Below are 19,936 nucleotides of genomic sequence, written 5' to 3'. Positions count from 1 at the left end.
AGTGGTCTGACAGAAACTTGTTTCCTGGCAGCGGGTGGTTTGAAGAGCTTAAACTGGATGCAGGTCGGGGTACACAACCTTGTCCCCCTCTCACGCAGCAGGGCTCCTGCAGCTGCACACACCAAGCCAAGTGGCAGGTCAGTACCTCACAGGCAGTATGTGTTACATCTGGTCTAGATCTTGCATTGCTAGCAGTTCAACACAGCGCGTCTTCTGAAGATGGTTTTCCTTCACACCCAGCCAAGCTCCAGCCCAGCCGGAGAGGCTCAGACAGCGGGTACCGCCTCCGGCTGCCCGGGCCTGCCCGAGCGGGGGCCCGCGGTGCGCAGCCCTGGCACGGCTCCGGCTGTGCCGTCAGAGAAATGGGCCATGCTCACATTCATCACACGTTCACTCCTCATGATACAGTGCGGTCCTTCACAGTAAGGATTGACTCCACGATATGGTATAGTGGGCACGGCCTTATTTGGTCGAAGGTTGGACTTGATCATCTCGAAAGGCTTTTTCAACTTTAATGATTCGACGATTTCTGTTTTTTCTTGTTGGAGCGTGACCCGAAGCAGCAAGGAGTGTGCCCGGGGGGCGGTAGCGAGGTGTGAGAGATGTCACCGGCAGCACGGCCTGTGCCGGTGTGAGAGGTGTCACCGACAGCACGGCCCCGGGCCGGTGTGAGAGGTGGCATAGGCAGCACGGCCTCGGGGCGGTGTGACAGATGTCACCGGCAGCACGGCCTGTGCCGGGGGAGCAACACCCGGCGTGACGGAGGTGCGGCCGTGCCTAGCAGCATCAGCCCCGAGGACCTTTCACACAGCTGTATATTTATGTATATTTTATATATTTATATATTTTAATATATATTTATATTTATTACTCGTCTATTTCCTCGTCACCGCTCCCGGGTCCCGTCCGTGCCCCACACCCGGCCCGCACCCCTTGCCAAGGCGGCTGCGCGGGAGCCGCGGCCCCGCGCCGGTTCCTGCGCCGCGGAGTTTCCGCCGCCGTGTCCCGCGCTCCCCCCGCGCCGCGCCCCGGCCGCCGGGCGCGTTTCCACCGCCGCCCACGGGCAGCATGGCGGCGGCGGCGGCGGCGGCCCCTGCTGCTGCCCGCGCTCTGTAGGTGGCGCGGCGGCCGAGGGCGCTCCCGGGCAGCGGCTCCGGCGGCGCCTCCGCCGCGCCGCGTCCCGCGCTCCCCCTGCTCGCCGGGGCCGCGGCGGGGGCGGCCGGGCCGGGCTGCGCTGCGCTCCGCCCCGCCGTGCGGGGGTGTCTGGGCGCCCGGGAGCAGCGCGGCTGCTGCAGTGCCGCGGCGGCCGAGCGGAGCGGCGGAGCTGCGGGTGCCCGCGGGGCTCCTCGCAGGGAGGAGAAGGGAGGGCGCGGGGTCGCGGGTGCCGACGGCACCGAGAGGCTGCCGCGAGCAGAGGGGCGGCCGGGAGCGGGACCATGGCGCTGCAGAGCCCGCCCGCTGCCGCCGAGCTGCCCCCCGGCCCCGGCGAGGGGCATCCGCCGGGCGCCGAGCTGAGCCCGGGCAGCGCCGAGGCCCCGTCAGCCGAGGACGGCGGCGAGGAGGAGGAAGAAGAGGAGGAAGGGGAGAAGGAAAAGGAAAAAGAAAAGGAAAAGGAGGGAGAGAAATTGCCGCCCATCCCGTCGGCGTCCACCGCGGCTGCCGGGGTAGGTCCCGTCAGCGCCCGGGCAGCCTCCCGCGGGCCCGCCCGTGCCACTCCGCGTTCGTTTGCTGTGTTTGCCGCTTTGTTTGGGAGGAGAACGGCAAGGGGGAAGCATCGTCTTCATTTTCGTTCATGTTCCTTCCCGTTGAGAGGCTTTCATTCAAGTTTCTTAAAAATAACAAGTGCATCTGTAAGCAATGACATAATGAAGCTATAAATTCTCCATCCGCTTATAGTTAACATTTTACAACGGTCTGCTCTGGCGGGTTAGTCATGACTGAGGGTTTGCAGCACTGGGAATGTTCATTAAGGGTTCTCGGGGGTGGAGGGTTTCAGCTCTAATACACTTAATGGCAAGAGAGGTAGCTGGGAAATACTTCTGTATTTTTAACTTTTTCTTTTAAAATATTTCCGGGTTTTTTTGTGTTGAAGCAAAGATCACAGAACATTTTGATGAAATGGTGAATGAATTAATGCAGGGAGAAAAATCGGGAAAGGATATTTGCCAGAATAATTTAATTTCAGAAACCATTTTTCAGGTTTTTAATTACACCAGAGTTGCACTTTACTTTCTGTTGACCATACAATATTACAGATCATAAAATTTTCCTGGCATGAGTTAGGTATCTTATATACCTTAACATTTGAACTTGTGGTAAGTTACTTCAGTCCAACAACAGAACAAAAATGTTACTAATCCTGTAGTAATAAACTTAGGAGATTTTAGTTCAGCAGTTCTGATAAGCACCTGACTTATTAGAAATTATCATTTAAATCATCATTTATTTAAATTCATAATTTGAATTTAAAAGATTACGCATATAATATTTATGAGTGTCAGGAAATAATTGTGATGTTAAACTAAGTAATTGTATGCAAACTGCGAACTCTTTGGAGCAATTCTGCCAATTTTGTGTTTTGCCTAAACGTTCCAATCTTCTGAAAGTCACATTTTGTGACAGATTATCAGCTTTGTAAATCTGTCAGAATGTGCAAGAATATGTTTATTCTTGTGATTCAAATACCGATTTGGTGGGAGAATTCTGTAATGGATGAGTGCCCGGGAGTTATTTTTACCTTTAAATATCTCCACCTTAGACTTTGAATGGCAAATGCCTGTCCCGTAGAATAAAGATACAAATGCTGGCCTAAAATGCGTCAGGTTTAGCTCAGCGAATGAAAAATGTGTGTCCCTGGATGGCCATGTAGAATTCCAACTACCTTAAAGACTCAGGAGAGCTTCTTTGTAGCTGGACACCCGTCATGTGGCTGTGAGGTGTCGCCCAGAGGCAAAAGCTGTCTCCTGGCCCTGCTGCAGGGAGCTCACCCCTGCCTGGGTGTGGCTGTGTCAAGTGCAGGGCGGGGTTTGAATTCACCAGCGAGCCTATGTGGGCTTCAGTAGGATGGTACAGTGGGGGAGAGAGGGAGTTTTGTGGAGAGATGTTATAAACTGTCACCAAAGGGTGATAGTTTGGGTGTCAGAATTCAGATTCTGGAAATTTGTGCAAAGTGAAGTAATTTGCTCCCTAATAAACAGGAACAATTAGAGAATTCTGTAAAGGAAAAACAGTCCAAAGTTAGACCTTTCAAGCTATGAATGGGAGGGAAAATCCTGCTTCTTGTGCAGCCTGTTGAACTGTCAGATGCCATTTGGAAATCTGAGTGTCCTCCATGTCTTCTTGCACAGGGAAGAAAATCTTTTTGTCCTCACTAGTCTTTGCTTGCCATATACATAAGGGTCTTGAGTAAGCAATGTTAGGCTAGCACAGGATTTTCAAGAAACTCTTCTAAATGATCTTTTGTCCCTTCCAAGAAAGCAGTCTGTATGTGCTCCTGGCAAACATTTTCACTTGTTTCCACCATTCCACGTAGCTTCAATAATGAAAAATACAGTTTCATAAAGTATAATGCTAGTACCTCTCCAGTCTTATGGAAGGCTTAATGCTTTGGAAAATTTCCATTAAGAAACCAGCAGAGTTGTGGGTTATTAATATGATCTTAAAACAGGACTAAAGATTACTTTGATCCACTTACTCCAGCTAAGCATGTTCATTCCTTTTGGTGGGTCAGAGGGGAACAGTGGATGTTCAATTTTCTGTTGGCAGTGTGCTTGAGAGTCTTAGGCTCTAAAAGCTCAGTGATCTACAAAATGTTTAAGTATGACATGGTGCTGTGCACTTGCCCTAGATTACTCCCCCAGGGGTTGTCAGAGTTTCTCATTAATAAGCATGAAGTTTCCCTCCAGAACCTCCCAAAAAAAGCCTTTGTCCATGTGTTTGTCTAGTACTGTTGGAATTGTACTTGAAACAGGATGATGAAGGTAAAGAGGGCATGCAGTTTTGTTCTTTATGATCACTGCTGAGGGACGTGGCAGTAAGGAGAAAGTTTTTTAAAAACTGTGCACCTATAGTATTTCAGTGACACGCGTGAAGTAAAACCTAGAAAGCTAAGTCAGTCATAAAGGCTGTCACAATAATTTATTTAACACAAACTCCTTTTTTCAATTATCTGTGCTATCTATTCCCTATTAATCATAATTAGACTAGTCTGTGCTTCAGAGCTTTTCTGCCTGGAGCACACATTTTGTGACAGAGCAGATTAACCTCAGATCTGGGTTTGTTTAACAGTTCTTTTTCAGTCACTAATGTTTGTCCAGGGTCTGTTCTTCTCCAATCACAAAGGCTGGTGATTTTTATGAATCATCTTATGATATTTCAAAGGTTATAGACTAAAAGGAAATGTTAATCTGAAAATTATGCTGGTAATTACATTTTATTTTGGAATGTTTTTTACATATAAGGAATTTGGAACTAGAAATTGAAATTTGGTAAAAACCAATTTTAGAAATTGCAATTTGATATTTTTAAAGCCAGAAGTCCTGATGATTGTTTGAATTTACAGTTTAGTGAGTTATGAGCCACGGAAAAATAGCTGTATGTGCCACAGTTGTTTAAAATTCCTGGCAGTGTACCAGCTTGTGTACCCTGTGGTGTGGTAGGTTTATGGGCTGTGTTATTACTCTTGTGCTGGTTTTTCAGGATGTTGTGGTGGAAGTGAAGTGCTTTTCTTAGAACTCTGACTGCATGCCTTAGTCCAAATGTATTTCTGTTAAGGGGAAAGGGAAATGTACTGGTTCAAAAATTTTGATAAGATATTACATGAATTATTCTAGAATGTGTATTCTCAGTTGCAGAATTAAAAGTTATGATTTGTATGGAAACATTTTTCTAACTGAGAGCACAGATGCCAAATATCAGGAAAATGAGTCTTTAGGTTACTGTGAGGTTGAAAATCATGATGTGCAGGAAGCGTGTATGTATTTTTTTTTTTAATTGATCTACCTTCTCCTGATATCAATTGATGATTGGAACTGAGATGGAGATTAAAATATTAATCATGAGACTTCTGTCATCTTGGGCAAGCCTCCTAGCCCCACCTATGCTTTGCAAATTCTGTAGTAAATAACTATATCTAATAGCACCGAGCACTGATTAGCCAAACAGACTAATTGGCACAATCCTTTGGAAGTCAGATCTGTGATTTCACTTCTGTTTGCTGTTAAAACACTTAGCACTCAACACTTCCCAGCAGAGACTTGTGCAGGCACCTTGGTGACAGCATGAACAGGTGCTCAAGCAGGGAGTCTTTTAGCACTTTGTTAAGCAATGTTTGTTGCTCAGCCTTTCTTCAATGGCAGCAGATGCAGACCATTTTGAATCATCAGGGAGCTTTACCCAGGTAGTCAGTACTGAAATTTTTTAGCAGGTTTGAATTTTTGGCCCCACATTTTGAGTACTGAGAAATTTATCTAAACTATTTGAATATATTAGGGCTATTTGGAAAAGAAATATGTGACACTTACCTGTTTAAGCTGAGCTAGATGTAGTGAGAAGTATAAAAGTAGATATAGGAGACGCAGAAAGGTAGAATATCATTGACAGCATCCTAATTGTATTGTTTTCCTCACAGTAATCCAAGGATTTCTTCATGTCCTGCAAATGAATACTTGAGGTTTTTTAATGTAATGGAAAGGAATTTTATGGTACCTCTCCTGAATCAATTTGAAACAAACTTGCAGAATCATTATTTATGTCTTATTCGGTTATTACCAGTCTAATTTCAAGATAAAAGGTATTTAGGAATTCTGTGTAATACCTCACTAGGAAGATCACTCTAGCAGTAATGTATTAGCCCTTTAGAGCATACTGTCATCTTAATTACAGGGATTGGAGGAAGGAGCCAAAAATCAGTTTTCCACTTTCAGCGATTTCATCACAACTATCAACCAAAAGAAAGAAGGCATCGGAAACAGAAATTCACCTACACAACTTGTTATACCCAGCATCAAAAATGGTAAGAGAAAAAAACCCTGTGTTACTTAGTTACCAAATTTAGAAGGTGCTCAGTTTTCTGCCAGTATTTGTATTGTTGTAGTATTGCCAGAAAATCTAGAAATGTAGATTTCATTAAATTATGCTATGTTGTACATTGTACAGGCAGTGATGTGTATGATAGCCCATCCTCAACAGAGGTCATGTCATAGAGACAAGTTGGATAAGAAAAAACAAATAGACCTGGAGGATGAAATAACCAACTGAAGTTTTAAAGAAAGGTACTGATTTGGCAGTCTATCTGCAGATATTCTTTGTCTAGCTGCAATCAGGCAGTGTCTCTAGAAACTGTCAGAACTCTGGAGAAAATTGTTTTATTGCCATCTGAAGGATGGTGGGAATGAGGAAAGCAAAAGGCTTTTAAGGGAGACTGTTGCTGAGAGATGGTTTTCAGTGGAGATGAAGGCCAGTGATGGCAAAAAATAAAATTCACAGACAACAATTGGTAAGTTCTGGAGAGCTTTATAAGTGAGAAGGAAGGTTGTTGTGCTGTGATGAGGTAACAATACTTGATGAAAAGATAGAAAGTGTAGTAGCTCTGTATTCAGTATGGTAGGCTAGAATCAAGAAGCCTAAATGAGATGATGTTGTGGTTAGACCTGGGGTTTTTATTAGGCTTTTGGGCTAGGAATTTCAGTAATTTGGAACTTCTCATGAAAGACTGTACAAACATTTGTCAGGTTTGTATTGATCTTGTCTCTGAGCAAATCCTTTTCAGGCTTGTGGTGCTGTGATTCACTGAGTCTTTCTAGCACTCAGTGAATTTGAGGCAGGAAAGGCTCTGCACTGGGAGATCTCAGCAGTGTGACTTTGATAATATTTTGTTACTCCTATTAGCTATACTGCAAAACTGAACATCAGTGCAAGACATTTTTTTTAAGCAGGTTTTTGTTATGGGGTAAAAAGATGCTTTCTATTTCTAAAACAAGGGCAATCACTGAAACACAAAAGGTTTGAGTGATAACTTCAGACAGGATTTTTTGCTTAGTTCAAATCATTTTGTACTACACAAAGGAAAACACAGTGGCTGGAGATGGCCAGGAAAGAATTCTCCCACTGTGGCATAACATACCAAAAACCTGCTTCTCCCCTGACCCCCACCTTCTTTTTTTTTTGGTACCTGACAAGAATGATAAACTCTAAACACCCCCTTCTTGAAGTGCCCTCAATTTTGCTGCAAATAGTTCTGTCCCAGTTATAATTACTGCCTCATAAGTATTTAGTTGTTAATATTCCCCACACTAATATGTGGCAATATTTATTATTTAAACAAATTTATCAGTTTAAAATGCTCCTTTTCCTAAGAATAATGCTTGATTGGTGTTCTCGTGTTTGAGGTTTTTTTGTATTTTATCTACCTGTGTGCTGTGTCTGAACACATGTGTACATCTATAGGAGCATACACTGGTAATACTTCAGGTTCAAAGAACATTAATTTCATCAAAAGCAAAGGTGTAGAAAAGCTAATGCTGGTAAAAACAGCCTGAAAAGTAGGGGGATGTTTGTGTGCTACATAGCTGCCACATACAATGAGTCCTCTAATGTAACAATGATCTGGTATGAAATTATTATCCTAAATAGATTGTTCTAGTTATTTTCTAATGTTACAAATACAGTAAGTTTTGTTTGCTTTATCTTTGAAAATCTTCATTGGCCAGCAGCTGTGTTGTTCACGATGAAAATAATTGCAGTATTTGTGTATCCTGATTTTCCCTGGACTACCCAACTCTGCTTTGCATCATTGAGATTTTCTTCACGAAAGTTTTTGGTCATTCCTTAAGCACTCATGCATTGCTGAATCTTTTTACTTGATATAGCTGGGCAAGAAGCCAGAAAGTGCTGGCTTTTCTTGTCTTGTAATATTGTGTTATTGCTGTTTATCAACTCAACATAGTCTCCCATTTCTACTCAATGAAACTCAAGTGAGTTTCATTAGTAATCTTAATTAGTAGTCTTTACTGGCAGAAGAGCAAATAAATCTATGTACAAATAAACTTGAATAATGACAAAACATTCTGAAGTTGACCATATGTGTTGAAGATACTATTAAAAATCAGTTTTAGTATATGTAAATTAAACTGCATATATTTCAAAGAAAATTCCATTGCTGACAGGGTGAAAGTTACCAGCTTAGCATCTGCAGCCTCAATTTACTGAATTAAAAAGCAGCATCTGCAGGCAGATGCCTCTTCTACAGATGTAGAAAGAATATTTTCGTCATTTCAGTGTGTTTAGCTGGTTGCAGCTCAATGTTTAATCCATTTAAAATTGAGGAGACAGAATGAGAATTAAATCAGAAATCTTGTTATTCTCAGAGTATAAAAAGAAGACAAAATCTTAGATTCCTTAAAATCAGTCCATCCTGCTTTCAGAGAGTGATGTCCAATAGGAGAACGTTTGCATGGTTGGATTGTTTGGTACCTTGGCTTGGATTAATCTATTGTCTGTGTGTCCGCTTTGTTTTTTTCAGTTACTGCTCTTATCTTAAAGTAGTTAAAGTTCCAGCGGTGAGAATGGACAAAGTTCCTTATCAGCAATTGATGCCATCCTCAGGGGATTGAGGGCAGTTCTGACCTGTTGTCTCATGAATGGTGGCTGAGTTAAGTCACAGTGACAGTGTCTCTGTCATGAGCATGAGTGAAAAGAATCTGTTTTTGGATTCATGGCACTTTTTTAGAATCTGTTTCCCTGCTGTGATAAATGGAGTAGGCAGCAGTGTAGTGATACTACTTTGATGTTTAGTTAATTAAAAACCCCACAAATCTTCAGAAAGGCTTAGGGGGGGTCTTAGACAATGCGTAGAGGATTTTCATTAAATATGTATGACTTTTGAGGACGTTTTTATATAGTGTCTTTTATCCCAAATGTATGTCACAATTCATGTAAATGCTTTTAAAAATGAGCAGCATAAATCAGCCTGTAAGAGAGTTTGAGGATGTTTGTGAAGACACTGTCAAAGTGAGTGTTGGAAATGCAATGAAAATGTTTTTTCATGTTTTGGGTGGGCTTATCTTGGCTGACTATGAGATAGCCACCAAGCTTCTCTGTGGCTTCCCCTCCTCAACAGGGCATGGGGAGAAAATAAGATGAAAAAGCTCATGGGTTAAGACTGGGACTACACTTTCCAATTATTGTCATAGGCAGAACAGACTTGAGGATATTGATTTACTGCCACAAAACAAAACAGAAACAAAACTCAAAACACCTTCCCCTTCCCTGTTCTCAGCTTCTCTCAGTTCTGCCAGCAGCCTGATCAGACATGGGCTCTCCACTGGCTGCAGGGGAATCTCTGCTCCAGACCCTGGGGCACCTCCTCCTCCTTTTCCACTCACATGGGTGAATGAAGGGTAGTTTCTTTCTTTCTTTTTTTTTTTTTTTTCTTCCTTTTTGTAATCCCTCCTCTCTCTCAGCTACTTGTGCAGGGTTTTTTTACCCCTTCCTAAATATATTGTCACAAAGGTGCTACCAGTGTCACTGGGCCTGGTGTGCTGGTCTCAGCTTTGGCCTGTGGTGGGTGTGTTTGGAGCTGTCAGACACACAGGCAGCCTCATCTCTCCTCTCACAGTTGCTGTACTGTTGCCAAGTCCTGCCACACTCATCTGATCAAATATTCTCAGATCAAATAGAAAGGAAGGAGTGGAATAGAAAGACCTTTGGCAAAGCACTGCCAGTTGTACTAGAATAGGCAGCCAGATTCATTGAGAAGTGTTCAAAGATGCTTCTGTTTCACCACTAATTCTCTGTCAGACAAAAAAATTTGCCTTTCCCATTTAGTTTTTTGGAGAGATTCTTTATGGAAGCTGTAGATGATCTAAGTCATCTCTAGTTAAAATTCTGTATCACAGTGTAGAAAAATAGATTTAAGTGTTGTCCTTGTATGATAGTTGGACTTTGGTATCGTTGTGTGTGAGATTTTTCTTAGCTGTAAGGAGCACCAGTGTTGCAATTTGTATATTAAATATTTACAATTTATATTGGAAATACAATAATGGGCAACACTGCTATTTTTATTAGTTAGTCAAATTTTCCATCATGTCCACATGTGCACATGGTAAGAAAAATACTTTTTTAAAGAATTAGATTCAAACACTCAGAATTTCCTTTTTTTCCTGGTATCAACTGATTTGTGTTGGATGCATTGTACTTAGTGTTCTTTACCTTTCTCTTAAGGGAGAGACCTGCCTCCTCTTTGCCTCGATGTACGGCAAAAGCAGCGCATGTCTGTGGATGCATTACCCCAAGAGCTGAAAGCACCATTTCCTCCTGAACCCTCCCTTCCAGTTCGAACCAAAACTGTGAAAGATTTTCAGTAAGTCATTCTGGTGTTCCTGGAAGTGTGCTTTCTTCCCTTCTTTGGAATTCTCTTCATTTTGACCTAATTCGTACATTTGATTTTGTTAATCTCAAATGAGGAAACAGTTTCAGTAAGAGTGGCAAGGAGTTAGTCTGAGTATGATGAGTTTGATAACTCTGTTACTGTGAAAATTATCACAATATTTTTTCTAGCTTGAAATGTTGTCCCACACAAAAAATGGCAAAATATATACTTTAGAATTAGAAATGCAGTGAACGTTTAGTTTTGGAAAAGAATGTGCATGGCTCATTGTAGGCTAGCAAAACCCTTGCAGTCTTAGGTGTTTTGGTTATACTGGCAATTAGTTCTCTCTTCCCCATTTGAAATGGTGGGCTTCCAGGGAGGAGAAGGAATGCTTTTTGATTATTCAAAAATGTGTATTTGGGTGTATTTGGTGGGAAAGAAAAAGAGGTATAAAGGAAAATTTACAAAGAGGTGATCCCTTGCTGGTATTCAGGTGATCCAAAGAGCTGAATTTTTTTCCACATTCAGATTTTTGTATCTATTGACTATAGATAACTGCCAGTGGTTCTAGATAACCAGTGGCAGTGTTTGTAAAAAACTCCTTCATTATGTCTAATCTAAATAAACCCTGCTGCAGGTTAAAGCCATTAGCCTTTGTCCTGCCCATTTGAACCCCCAGCTGCGAGCCCCTACCACCTCTCCATTTCCCCTCTTGGGCTGCCATCCTCCAGGCAGGGCTGGGTCCTCTCAGTTGGATCTGGAGCTGCTGAGCTGAGTTTGGATTTCCCCATGCTGAGGATTTCTAGCACAGCCTGCAGCCAAGTGAGAGGAAGCAGCTCCAGGGGAAGGCCTTGCACAAGTCCAGGTAGATGATGCCATTCTTCCACCAGCACTGTAACCCTACTGTAGAAGGCCACCAAATTTGTCAGGCACAATTTGCCCTCAGGGAAGCCACGTTGACTGTCACCAGTGACCACCTTTTCATGTGCCCAAGATTAAATCCTATTTGAAACATTTAAAAATAAGTAAAATTTTGAACAAATTCTAGTGAATTTGAGTAGTTTAGGAGCCCTCATACCTATATTACTCTAAGAATCTTTATCATGTCAGTGTAGCTGCAGCTTAATTCTGTTCTGCTAATTATTTGTCCTAACACACTGAACTGTGACATTGTGAATTAACATTTTGAATAAAAGACATTGCTCAGGTGTATCAAACACAAACTATGCTTTTGTTCTCTTATAATACCATGATCTTTAAATGACAAGGAAGAGGTTAGAAAGATGGGGATATTATACTTGTCTGTCTTCTAAGTGTGCTTAGTGAGAAAAGCTTAAAGTTACAGTGCATTTTAAAGTCTAAGTGGCTGGAAAGATCAAACCCTTACCAGTATTTGAATGTGTTTTTTCTAGGGATGATATGGAGAAGTCGAAAGCATCGGGAGATTGGAAAGCTGTACATAATTTTTATTCTACAACTTTTGATTCTTTCTTGGAGATAAATGCTGCATTTAAGGTATAAAATAATTCCTAGTACTATTTATTACAGTGCTTTGTATCTTCAAAATGTTTCCTCAAATATCTGTTAAAGGCTTTCAGCCAGGTGTTCAAGGCCACTAAGATCATTTTGTCATGATCTCACCTGCCTTTTTGTTAACTGCATTGATTTATTGATTCTAGTTTATACAATTATATTTCAAGTTTGTGGAGCTTTAAAATTCCAGTATTTAGTTTGTGTGTGTGATACTGTGACTGTGTAGGTACTTTCTTCACAAATGACAGTTTTAAAATCTCCAAGCTAATGTGGAGGCCTAGGCAAATCTGGAAACAGAAATTCCCTATCCCTAAAAAAAGGTATGGTATGGGCTGTCTGATAGCTGTTCATGTGCTGTGCTGACTTGGTTTTCCTGGGGAATAGTTGTATTTGTGTTTCTGAGTTCATGCTAAATTATTAATTCCTGCCTATTATAAAGCAAAATGTACTTATGATATTTAATGTGGATGAAAGGCCCTGAGCCTGGATGAAATAACCTGTGACCTCTAGTTATTTAACAAATATTGAATGCTTAAAGTTTTGCCTTAGTCTGGAAATGGAACAACAACAAAGATGAAAGACGCCTTTTTAATGTAGTTGATTATTTGAAACCCTCTTACATTTTTAAAATAAAATGACAACTTAAATATGTGTATGATTACTATTGTTTTCCTCTGTCTTCAGCACACTAATTAAGGAAACTTATATTCTTATGTTTTGATAAGAAAATACTTATATCTGAACATGTTTTCCAAAGCTTGCTGTTAAACTTACAGTTTCAAAGATAGCTATAAAATATTCAAAATGCTTCATGTCTTATCTAACTTACAGAAAGATACCACTTCTCCATTTAATACCATTGAGGACTCTGGAATTGATGCAAATTTTGTCAATGTTGTCTATGATGCCTTATTAAATACTGTAAGTAGAAAAAAGGATTCATGTTTTATACCATTTATACCAGGTTTTTCCTAGATAGGCATGATTTCTGAAGAATCTCTCAAAACATACTTTAAATGATCCCATGAGAATTGTCATAGAATCACGACAGCTGCTCTAGTAAAAGAGGAGGGAATTTCTTCCTGCTAGTAAAGCATAGTTTATATTGTGATAGTTCTTAGGAACTACCTTAGAGATGTCTTAGAGAGATTACATGGCTGTGATGGGACTGTGTGGTGGGAAATAAAGAAAATGTGAGGATGGGGATAGTAAAAAACTAGGTCCTGTATACAAATACAGGAATAGTTTAGAAATTATATTTATAGGGTTTAAGCGTTGAAAGGCACAATTGGCACAACCCCACACTCAGCTAGTATATCTGTGAGGAATATTTTTAGGATCAGCATCATAACACAAAAGATTTCTTAGCTGTCTTGAAATGCAAGCAAAGCAAACTTGCTTGTTTATACAATATTTTGTATTGAATATGATTACTTCAGATATGATTTTTTCTGTCCTTTTTTTCATAGCCTCAAGATGTTCAGAAGTCAGTCCTAAAAGGAATAATTAATGGTCTACTACAAGAATGGACAGGGTAATTACAATAAATGTTTGCTGTGCCAGCACTTAAATCTGTTATGTGTTTTATCTTTATTGGTTTAGGCAAAAAAAGAAAATGTGATGTAACTTACTTGATACATAAGAACTTAATTATTTTTGGCAAATCTGCTGAACTACATCTTGAACTCTGTAAGCTGGTATTGAACCTCTGAGAGGCAGATCCATACCCAGCCGTGCATTCCATCACTAAATCTCAGCTGCTTGTTGCCAGGGCATTTCTTTGGACATCTAAATTGTGAGATGAGTTACGGAATTTAACTAGGGCAAAACTTACTCTCACTGTCCACCACCCCAATAGCCACTAGGACAATTCCCTGATCCACAGTTTGCTCCACAATCCTGTTCATGTGTGGCAGCACCACAGAAAGAGCAGGGCAGGATGCAGAAGGGGATAACCCAAAAGCAGGAAGGTTTTTGGAGATGACAGCATCTTAGCATGAAGTGAGAATGCATAGTGTAATTCATAAAAAGGTGTAGTAAGAGACAGTGGCTTGTTGTAACTCACATGTGACCCAGGTCTTGGCTACCCCTTTCTCCAACTTATACTCATCTTTGTGCTGTTGCTGCCTGTATTTGTGGTTATGTAAAAGCCTTGATAAATATGAAGAAATGCAGAGGCTGCAGTGGTAGAAGTGTATGGAGAATTCTTGCAAAAAACATCAAAGAGCAAATAAACTCCTTTATGGTGTCACTTGAAATAGACAATAATGCAGAATTCCCTCTTTGGAACACCTCTGACTCTTCAGTTCTGACCTTTTTTGGCCTTCTGTCATGTTTTAAAAAGACAGATAATAAATTGTGTGCTGCCTTTAGAGAATTGCCAGAATTTGTAAATGTCCTTTTCAGTTTTTGAGAACAGGGAAGATTCTTAAATATGGTATTCTATACATATTAGCAAAGCAAAATAAAATTATCCATTATTTCATGACTTAATTCTGCAAATTATGGATCCATATGGTTCTGTTTATTATTTCATTTGCTCATAGGCCACGAACAAAAGATGATCTTAGAGCATATTGTATACTTTTACAGGTAAGAAAAATACAGTATTTTTACGTAAGTATGTGTCTGCTTAATTTATAATCTATAAACCAGTATACTGTGCAAACATGATAGTTTGTATAGCTGAGATACTTCACATCCAATTTCCTGTTGTAAGAATGTATTAAAATATGGAAAAAGTGTAATGCATGATGGGAATGGGAGTCTAAGGGAAGACAGTTGATGGGGAAAGGTTGCATAGATTAAAACTATGCACTAATAGACAAGTAATTGTTTCCTTTTATATTCTGGGTTGAAAGAATAAATATTTTACCTACTTATTTGTTCTTACGTTGTTCTTATTCCCAGATTTGCTTTATAAGGCTGCTGTGACTCTGAAAATTTCAGTATATGCATTTTCTGATATTGCTGTAACTCTCCAGTGCTGTATTTTATCCAGTCTATCTGACTGGTTACAATGTCTGATTTCTGTCTGTGATCACCTCTTACCTTTGCTGCTATAGTTGGCTTGCATTTGTTGCAGATTTCCCTTTTATATTTTGCTGAATATTTTCCTAAAACCTCTGCACACAAGGAGCAGTTTCTGCTGTTGAGAATATCAAATGGCAATTTCATTTATTGAGACAATAGTTTTCTTCTCTGGGGTGGTATATACTAGTTGTGAATTTAAAAGAATATCTCCTGCTGAAACAAGGGAATGAGTGAACACATGGAATAGAGGGAAAATCAGTTTGGATTGATGTGGGATAGACAGAAGCTATAAGAATTCATATTACTGATATGAGAAGCACATCGCTTAGAGGAGTGTAGTTTGAGTTACAATGTAAAGAATAATCCAGAATATTGAGCACTGCCTGTGGGCTTTCTTTTGGGGAAAAAAATCATACTTTTACAATACAGCAGTTGTGTATTTTTTATTTGGCTAGAAGTTGTGAGTTGTTTTTTCCCATAGTTCTGCCACTGTCACAGCTATTTTGTGAACTTCTTTCCTGTGTAATTGTACTGGCAACAACAAACATAAGAAATCCTAATGACTTTTTTCCCTTTATGCAGTTTATTAACCTAACACCTTTTTTTAATCTTTTTCAGAATCCTCAATTTAGTAACACTTCTACTTATGTCATCTATGCTCACTTGCTAAGACAGATAGCAGCCTTAACAGAAGCTGACCATCATTTCCTAGTGCACTGGTCTAAAAAGTAAAAAAAAAACCCAAAACCCCACATTACAAATTCCATTTCTAGGATTACAATTGTTACTGTATTTCCAATGATGTTGACTGTTTAATAAATTATATGGAAGTTTATTTAATTGACTGAAGAGATCGGTTTTGTTGCTTTCAAATACATGTGGTCATAGTCCACTAAGTGATACTGATTTATAGATGCAAAATGTGTATAATGCATAAGAATTATTTATGCAAAAAAGCCTTAATTGCAAAATGACTTATCAGAGTTATTTTTGATAGCACATGTAAAATAACTTGTGTGTAAATTTTTAGTTATATGTTACATGATATTCTTAAACATCTTTATGATCTTTGTTTAAATAAAGTTTTGTCTTGCATTACTTGCAAAAGATACTGTAAAGTTGCTGTAGTGTATGGAAGCCAAAAAGGAACTAGAGGCCTGGCTTCCTAGTGCAATAGAGGTGGTGAGAAAGTGTGGTTAGGGCATTGGATTTGTAATTAATTGAAATAACTCTAATAGCACCTCACTAGAAAAGTCGTATGGGGTAACTGCCCAAAGAGCAGGTCCTGAGTTACTGTGCAGATTGCCTTCCATGAACTGACTGAGCAAAAATTTCAGTTTGAGGTAAAAACCAAGTTTGGCCACATTTGCAATTTCCAAATCTCCTAGGAAATCTTAATTAAGGATTTTCTTCTCTGGAGAGATGGTAATTTAATTTCCCTCCCCCTCCCTATGTCCAGATTTGCTTACAATTGTGGTAAAATATTACTTTATTGGAACTACATTTACGAATAAGCTTTCCACTTTTGGTTAAGAATGCAATAGACATATCAATGTTTTTAGCCTCAAAGCATGTATTAAAAATGGAAACTATTAAAATAGGAGACCTCTTGTTTAGAAAAGGCTGTTTTAACATGCCTACACATATGTGTATTCTGCTATTATGGAAGTGGTGCAGCATGTAATTTAAAATGTGCACATGGAAAAAGCATCTGAAGCATATACCACTTTTTATTTAAAAGGACCATGTATCTGAAAATAAATCAGAAATCCTCAGTATTCAGAGTATAGAGTGAAATAGATAAGGATTTCTGTTTTGTTTACTGAATGTCAAGAACAGATAATGATTCTGTTGCTCTTTTTTTATTATTCCACAGACTTAAAGAGCATAGTTAGGGGTGCACTGAAGAGAATTACCATGTGTCCATATTTAAAAGCATGCTTCTTCAAACTTTATATTTGGAATTTTGTTTTATGTACAGGACAAAAGCATTTAAAAATAATTTAAACAATTAAAGTTGAATTTAAAAATTTTAATGAAGGGGGTATTTAAAAAAGCCTTGATTTGATAACAAACTCTAGTGTAGACAGTGATCACATGAGAGTAAGTGCAGCATGTTTGTTTTAGGATATCACAGAAGAGGTTCAAGCAGGTGGTGGACAGGTTACTGCAATTTATTTCTTTACGGCTGTTTCCTGCAAAACCTGAAGAGTTTCCACCTATGGTGAAATGTACCTGGTGGATTCCATCAGCAACAAAAGTCCTGGCTTTATTTAGTAGGTATTTTTCTTGAACTGTGCAGGCATATTCATGTTTTTATATGTATATTTATGTGTGTATATAGGGTCTGTTTTATATATACACACACTTAGTGGAAGTGGATAGTTTTTAGTGCTCCTCTTCTAGAGGACAGTAATAATGATGGTGGCATGGTATAAACGACAATAAAATGCTCAAATGTAGCAAACAAGAGTCTTCTGTTGGTGAGTCTTCCTACTTGCTTTCCAGTAGAGGATAATTTCTATGCAGAGTTTTCCTGTGACAGCTGAAGATTGTTCAAGCAGAAATCCACAGAGGTGACCAATGGTTAAGGTTTCCCTTAGATTTATAAAAGAAACTGTCTTAAACTTGTAGCTGCCAGAATTTCTTCTGTAACTCACCTACCCCCACAGAACTATTTAACATCTGAAGGAGGGTAGGCAATGCATGTGCCTCTGACATCCTAAAGAACACCTTAACTAAAGTGACTCCCTGCTCACTTCAACATAGAGCACAGCCAATTTGACTACTGCAATTGTAAACCTTCTCAACTGCTGCCAAATGGTGATTAGAACACTTACTTTCTCCTCTTTAGGAGAAGCCAAAATCACCAAATGAAAATTAAAATTGGAATTAAGATGTTTTCACTGTCAACTTAAACCTTTTACTTAAATAAAAGTATTCTGCACAGTCTTGCCTGTTCAGATTTAGGCACATTAGCACACCTGTATCTAAACCTAAAATGTGTTTATAGTCATCTATGAAAGAGTTGCTTGTTCCTGAATTCTGGGAAAAGAGCTATTTAGTCAGTGAAAAGACACTACTTTGTGTCTGACTGACCAAAGTTAAATTATGCTGAAGTGTAAATAGAGAAAACTTTCTAGCTGTTTGACATTTTATGAAGGTCATCATATAATGAGATAGCTTGAATATGAATGGTCTTTCTTTCTTTGGCCAAGTACTTAATTTTTGTGCAAGTCTAGATGGTATACTGGAAAAAATGTAGATTTTCTAGCCATAGCTGCTTGAAACTATATGGATTTCTTGAACACTTTCATTTATCAAACTGCTTTTTCATGAATTTCAGCAGAACATAGCACTCTTCATCCATGAAACCTAATTTAGTGTATGCCAGTAAGGAAACCAGATTTACTGCTTCCTGCAGCAATTAATGTGATATCATGTAGTGTTATATTGTAGCTATAGTTCTGGAGCTAAGACAGAGCTAAATTTTGTAGCTAAGTTTTTAATTTTTTGTATTATTTTAGACTTAAAGTTAGGCTTAAATTTAGGCTTAAAGTTTTTGAGATCACTGTTGCTGATGATGCCAAGAAATGAGATGTGCTAAATCCAGACATTATTTTAAAGGACTTTTGTGTTTCCTTTGTAGATGCTGCAAATAGTCTGATTAGCCCTCCTATTATTTCATATACGGATTTCTATAATTCTACACTTGATCATATTGATCTTATGGAGGAATATCATAACTGGCAATGCTATGGGAATTCTCACAGGTAAGAGGAATAACTGGTTGTTTCTTGTTGAGTAGTACTGAAAAGCATTGTATCTATGCTATGTATATCTTTATTAAATGTAGTGGAGATATAGTGTCTGTATATGGTGTGCATGCCATTTATGTGGATATAGATCCACATTAAATGCTGTATTATTTTATTGGAAAAACCTTATAGCTACTACTTACTTGCTACTGCATGGATGTGAGGTTGACTGGAATAAATCTTGTTCTGTCTTTGCAAACTAGAGAAAATATGTAGATTAGGGATGATAATAAAGTAAATTTATTAATTATCGGCATAGACTTCTGGCTGTGTCTTACTACAGACATATTTTAACCTCCAGTACCTTCACAGGCATTTTCCTTGCCTGCAGAAGCAGTTTGGGAAAACTTGGAGACCATAATTTGCTCCACTGAATCAGATATCTCAGGCTACTCTTCTGTCTGATACCTGATACTCCACTTGAGAAGGAAAAAAACCAACTAAATAAACCACAAAAACCCCAAATGACAAAAGATCAGTATTGTTAATTTCAGTTTCTAGCAGTATTTGCAAATAACAGTTTGTTCCACTGAGTCAAGTATCACTATATACAAAGTGAAAAAAACAGCAGCTATTTGCAAATTATTGTCGGTGGAGGAATTAGTTTCTGAATGATAATTCACTCCTTCTTATTCTTAAAATGAAAATAGTATGCTAGATGCTAGAAAGAAAATATTTAATCTTCTTTTCTCTTGTTAGGTTTTCTTTCTGTCAATACCCATTTATTATTTCTATAGCAGCAAAAAAAGTTATTATTCAAAGGGACTCAGAACAACAAATGATAAATATTGCACGGGTAAGTCCCTCAATAATAAATGTTTGTCTCATCCATTGGTATTTTATGAGTATTTATTAGACTGATATTATTTATGACATTTTGTTATAACTTCTGGTATTTCTGATTACCCTGAAAAAGAACTTAAACCATTTTGCTATGAGTAGTCTACAAATGCCCATTCTGGGTTCTCTCAGTATTTTTTCCTTTTCGTGTACTTAGTTTCAGGATCCTTATAGATGGCAGTGTTTTAGAGAAAGTTATAGTACTTGACTTACTTTTTTTCCTCTTTTGAGAAACCAGCATAACATGCTAGCATGTTAAATTAACATGATGATTAAAGAAGAAAAATTCCATGAGAATTTTGGACTGTTTTGTATTTTATTCTGTGGAGGTGTGTTGTCATGG

At 39.0% G+C, this 19,936-nt stretch overlaps 1 protein-coding gene across 1 annotated transcript in view; it reads left to right on the top strand.

Moving 5' to 3' along the window:
• The first annotated feature begins 866 nt into the window (after positions 1-866).
• HECTD2 (HECT domain E3 ubiquitin protein ligase 2) overlaps positions 867-19,936 on the top strand; it is a 34,052-nt gene continuing 14,982 nt past the window's right edge. Inside the window, exons 1-11 of the mRNA XM_063405649.1 lie at positions 867-1,664; positions 5,884-6,013; positions 10,222-10,360; positions 11,782-11,884; positions 12,734-12,823; positions 13,372-13,436; positions 14,449-14,494; positions 15,554-15,663; positions 17,063-17,211; positions 18,585-18,708; positions 19,453-19,549. Of these exons, the coding sequence (XP_063261719.1) occupies positions 1,437-1,664; positions 5,884-6,013; positions 10,222-10,360; positions 11,782-11,884; positions 12,734-12,823; positions 13,372-13,436; positions 14,449-14,494; positions 15,554-15,663; positions 17,063-17,211; positions 18,585-18,708; positions 19,453-19,549 (1,281 nt within the window). The 5' untranslated portion in view covers positions 867-1,436. The remainder of the gene's footprint in view (positions 1,665-5,883; positions 6,014-10,221; positions 10,361-11,781; positions 11,885-12,733; positions 12,824-13,371; positions 13,437-14,448; positions 14,495-15,553; positions 15,664-17,062; positions 17,212-18,584; positions 18,709-19,452; positions 19,550-19,936) is intronic.

The sequence above is a fragment of the Prinia subflava genome, chromosome 9, assembly GCF_021018805.1.
Source record: "Prinia subflava isolate CZ2003 ecotype Zambia chromosome 9, Cam_Psub_1.2, whole genome shotgun sequence".
Lineage (NCBI taxonomy): Eukaryota > Metazoa > Chordata > Aves > Passeriformes > Cisticolidae > Prinia > Prinia subflava.
Note: the sequence above shows the minus strand (reverse complement) of the source record. Positions and strands in the feature narration are given on the sequence as shown.